Genomic DNA, 5,000 nt, shown 5'->3' on the forward strand with positions numbered 1-5,000 from the left:
ATTATTATTATTATTATCATTATTATTATTATTATTATTTTTTATGTTAGCATTATTATTATTATAATTATTTATGCTAGCATTACTATTATTATCAACACTATTATCATTGTCATTTTTGTTGTTATCATTAATATTCAGAATATTATCATTGTTATTATTACTGTCATTATAATTATTATTATTACTATTGTTATTATTACTATTGTTATCATTATTATTATTATTATTATTATTATTATTATTATTATTATTATTATGGTAATGATAATGATAATAATAATTGTACATATGATTTTGATGATAATGCATATGATAACATTAACAATAATCATAACAACAGGAGAGAGAGAAAAACAAGAATATCCATAATTCATGTAATGCAGGTAAAAGGCAAAACCATGTAGGTGTAGTAATTAATTCAGTGGCGACTCGCAAATCCATTTAAGTATGAATAAAATGGGCAAGATAGATCTACAGTGGGCAGTGCATGTTTATCATGAATGTTTAAAAAATCATTGCTGTTTTCCTTCAGGTTATTTTATATCTCTTCTTCTTCTTCTACTTGTTCTTCTTTTATTTCTGCTTCTTCTTCTACTTCTTCTGCTTATTCTTTTGCTTCTTCTTCTTCTTCTGCTTCTTCTTCTTCTTTTGCTTCTTCTTCTTCTGCTTCTTCTGCTTCTTCTTCTCCTTCTCCTTTTCTTTTCTTTCTTCATTTTCTTTATCTTCTTCTTCTTCTTCTCCTTCTCCTTTTCTTTTCTTTCTTCATTTTCTTTATCTTCTTGTCTTCATCTCTGTTATCTGCTTCTTCTTGTTATTAGTATTATTTGTAGTATTCGTATTTTTCTTATTTTTATAGAAAATACTAAGAAGGTAGAATTATTCCCTACCAATTCTCTGAGTCTCTTCCTCCTCCTTTTCCAGTGTCAGCAGCTCGTGTACGCGTGTAACGGCTGGAGCATAGAGACAGTGGAACACCTCGGGGATCGTTACAATGGTTACCACCCTATACAGCAGTCTTTGGCAGGCTTCTACGGAACCCAGTGTGGTTATTGTTCTCCGGGAATGGTCATGACTATGTACGGGTAAGTCTGAAGGGATTTCACTGTATGGATTACTGTGGACTTTGTTTTTTTGAGATTGTATTGCCCAGACTTTGATGTGATTTTGATGTCACTGATGTGTGCCTGATTCAAGGAAAAGTTATCCATGAGGAATTTTTTTTTTCTGTGTAGTTTGGAGAATTATTCAATTCATGTGGAGTTTGTCTTCGGGTTTAAAGCAGTAACTTCATTTTCCGAAGTCTTTCTAGAAGTTGATTTAATATTTTTATATTCCAGGCAGCAAAAATCGTCAGGAACTTTAACTGCATCTCAGGTGGAGAAGTCCCTAGATGGAAATCTCTGCAGGTGTACTGGATACCGTCCGATTCTTGAGGCTTTTAAGGCGTTGGCTGATGATGGAGCTCAGACGCTCAAAGACAAGCTGGTTGATATTGAGGTAGGGAGGAGACCGAGAAAAATGACTGATCATTAGAAATTATATGTAGAGAATTAATCTGATATGTTGGTTATAACTCCAGTTTTTAAGCGTGAGTGAGTGAGTGAGTGAGTGAGTGAGTGAGTGAGTTTTTTTCTCATATTTTATAGTTATCTTTCTTCTCTGGACTAAATTATGATTATACACCTTTCTTATACAAAAATAACTTACCCAAGCAGTTAAAGAGTTTAGAAGATTTTTTTTTTTTTTTTTCTTATGTAAGTGAATTAAGAAATCCATGACCAGTTACCATTACAATTAACAGTATTGCACATATTAAAAAATATTACAGGATGCATTTAAGACTACGTGCCCAAAGACTGGCAAATGTTGCACAGGAAGTTGCAGCTCAAAAAAGACCGCTGCCATTCCTGCTAAAGAGAGGGAGATCACAGTGCAAGGAGTCAAGTGGTTTTATCCAACAAGTCTTTTGGTAAGTTCCTCAGAGTTTTATGACGAAGGTATGTCTGGGATTTTCATGCACTCTTAGTTTTGAAATGATTATTTAAGTTGATGTAAAGGAATAAGTGATGAAGTATCATAGATAGCCCCACCCAAGGCTGCTTGTTTGAGTTATATTTCAGGCACAAGAAATTTAAGCGTTGGAATATAATACCATCTAGATGAAAAAAAAAAGGGGACCTCGGTTGTAGTGTTGCTAATAGATTTTAGGTCTTAGTCTGTTCTTTGTTTGTTAGTTTATATATTTCTTTTTTAAATTATTAATTTTCCAGAGCCTGTACAGCATCTTGGACCAACTAACTGAGGGGGAGAAAGTGCGCATTGTTGGTGGTAATACAGGACAAGGTAAGCTATACTACCAAGTTGATAGATATTCATGCCTAAATATTTTTGTAGATGTGTATATACCTATCTGTTGTTATCTATTTTTCTTTTTATCTATCTACCTGTCTGCCTATATGTTTATCTCTATCTGTCTATCTATCCACCTATCTATCAATCCATCTCTTTATTTGTCTCTTTTAAGTCATATGTTGAGAGGTTACCTTTATTATTCATATATTATTATAATCATCATTATTATTATTATTATTATTATTATTATTATTATTATTATTATTATTATTATTGTTATTATTATTATTATTATTTCCTTCTTTTTGTTCTTCCCATCTTCTGCTTCTTATACTTCCTTCTCTCATATTTATCAACTGCTATATTCGCAATTTTAATTCCACACTACAATTCCAGGTGTGTACAAAAATGACGGCCCTTTTGATGTATACATTGATGCTCGCAATGTGCCAGAATTCCATACAGTAGGGGAGAGCCCTGGGGAATTCACTCTGGGGGCTCATGTGAGCTTGAAGAGAGCAATCGAGGTCTTTGAACAGGCCGCAGGAAACCCAGGATTCCAACACCTACAGGAGCTCGCTAAACACTGGGGAGTCGTGGCCAATGTTGCCGTGAGAAATGTGGGTATTGGGCATTCGAGGTGTTTTTTAATGATGTTTTTGTTCATTTATTTATATTTTTCACTTTAGTTTTGGAATAAAAGAAAATGTTTAATATAGTGGAGGTTAATACAAAAGTGAATAAATGAAAAATAGAGATTTAGACAAACAGTAATGAAATATTGAATTAAAAAAAAAAAAAAAAAAAAAAAAAACATATATATATATATATATATATATATATATATATGTATGTATACATACATACATTATATATATATATATATATATATATATATATATATATATATATAATGTATGTATGTATGTATGTATGTATATATGTATGTATGTATGTATGTATGTATGTATGTATGTATGTATATATGCATGCATGCATGTATGCATGTATGTATGTATGTATGTATATATTTATATGTAAATATAAGTGCAGATGATCATGAACTATTAGGAAATAGTGAAATTATTTAGATAAAGAAAACATATAGTTTTGAGCAATATATTCTGCAGGCTGGCTCCATTGCTGGAAACCTGATGATGAAGCACACCCATCCAGAATTCCCCTCGGACATATTCCTGACCCTTCTAGCAGCCGATGCACAGCTTGCCATCGGGAACTCCCAAGATGCCTCAGTTGTTTATGTCTCACTGGAGGATTTTTTGCTGACGGACATGCAGAAGAAAGTGGTCATAGCTGTGAAATTGCCGTCTCTGGCTGCCGACATCCAGGTTAGTTTCTCTTTTTAAAGGACTAGTTATGTTTTCTGATTTTGTATTAAGTGTATGAGGTTTTCAAAAGAGAAAAACTGCCCTTTGAAAACACTTTTGAAAGGGTTGAGTAATTTTGTTGTTTATAAAGAATGATTTCTTATACATTTTAATGCATATAGATATTGTTTTATCCTTTACCTGACTTTTTTTTTTGCTGATAATGAAAAAAACAGCTTTACTAGGAAGATGTTGCAAATAAAATAAATTCTGTGTATGCATATATAGAGGAGAAAAAAGAATATGATATCCTTCCGTAACATGTTACCAAAATATTGTCTAATAAATATATTTTTCTCCCCTCTCAGATCAGAAGCTTCAAAATCACTCCACGTGCTGTCAATGCGCATGCCTACGTTAATGCAGCCTTTCGGTTCCAAGTTGACGAAAACGATGGCTTTTTAGTCAAGTCAAAGCCTTTGGTGCTTTACGGCGGGATTAATCCAACTTTCGTTAGTCATTTCGGATGTTGTTGGTGTATTTTTTCATTGACTTTTTAATTGCTCTACTCCTCATGCAAAGGAAAAACTTTGCAGTCTGAATAATGTAATTATTATTATTATTGTTATTATTATTGTTATTATTATTATTATTATCATTATTATTATCATTATTGTTATTATTATTATAATATTATTATTATTTATTTTTATTTATTGTTATCATATTATTTGTTCAGATTGTTGTTGCTAGTGTTATTGTTATTATTTGTCTATTGTTATTGTTCCCATTATTATTTTTATGATTGTGATTTTGATTATGATTATTATTGATATGATAATAATAATTATATATCATCATCATCAATCATCATCAATCATCATCAATCATCAATCATCTTACTGATGTATATAAACGTGATGTGAGAGAGATGTTCTTGCCAAACATGCTTCTTTGGTAAGTGGTTGTAGTGTATAACTTCATTGTGGTATCTGATGTCTGTTGGCTCTCATGGCTCAAGGGCTGATACCTGTAATGGCAGTTCACTTTCCATGGCATTAGCCCCATTGAATATCTGAATAATTTTGTCATAGGTGATTCGTGAAGCCAACACTAAGAAAATGCTCAGTGGACCTTGGCTGATACAGGATCTTTTATAATGAAATTGAGATTATTCTTTTTGTCAATGCAGATTCATGCAACTGGTACGGAGGAATTCCTCATTGGACGTCGGCTTACAGAGCAAGGCTTGATGACAGAAGCTGCAGGGATCCTGGCCACAGAGGTTCTCCCAGATTCCTTACCTCAGGACTCCTC

At 32.4% G+C, this 5,000-nt stretch overlaps 1 protein-coding gene across 2 annotated transcripts in view; it reads left to right on the forward strand.

Moving 5' to 3' along the window:
- LOC125030783 (indole-3-acetaldehyde oxidase-like) overlaps positions 1–5,000 on the forward strand; it is a 35,822-nt gene that overhangs the window by 18,442 nt on the left and 12,380 nt on the right. For both annotated transcript variants that reach the window (XM_047621066.1, XM_047621065.1), the window contains exons 4-11: positions 925–1,085; positions 1,341–1,500; positions 1,832–1,972; positions 2,274–2,346; positions 2,752–2,975; positions 3,486–3,704; positions 4,052–4,195; positions 4,876–5,000. The exon at positions 4,876–5,000 is cut by the window's right edge and continues 43 nt beyond it. In XM_047621066.1, the coding sequence (XP_047477022.1) occupies positions 925–1,085; positions 1,341–1,500; positions 1,832–1,972; positions 2,274–2,346; positions 2,752–2,975; positions 3,486–3,704; positions 4,052–4,195; positions 4,876–5,000 (1,247 nt within the window). The remainder of the gene's footprint in view (positions 1–924; positions 1,086–1,340; positions 1,501–1,831; positions 1,973–2,273; positions 2,347–2,751; positions 2,976–3,485; positions 3,705–4,051; positions 4,196–4,875) is intronic.

Source organism: Penaeus chinensis, chromosome 11, assembly GCF_019202785.1.
Source record: "Penaeus chinensis breed Huanghai No. 1 chromosome 11, ASM1920278v2, whole genome shotgun sequence".
NCBI classification, from domain to species: Eukaryota; Metazoa; Arthropoda; class Malacostraca; order Decapoda; family Penaeidae; genus Penaeus; species Penaeus chinensis.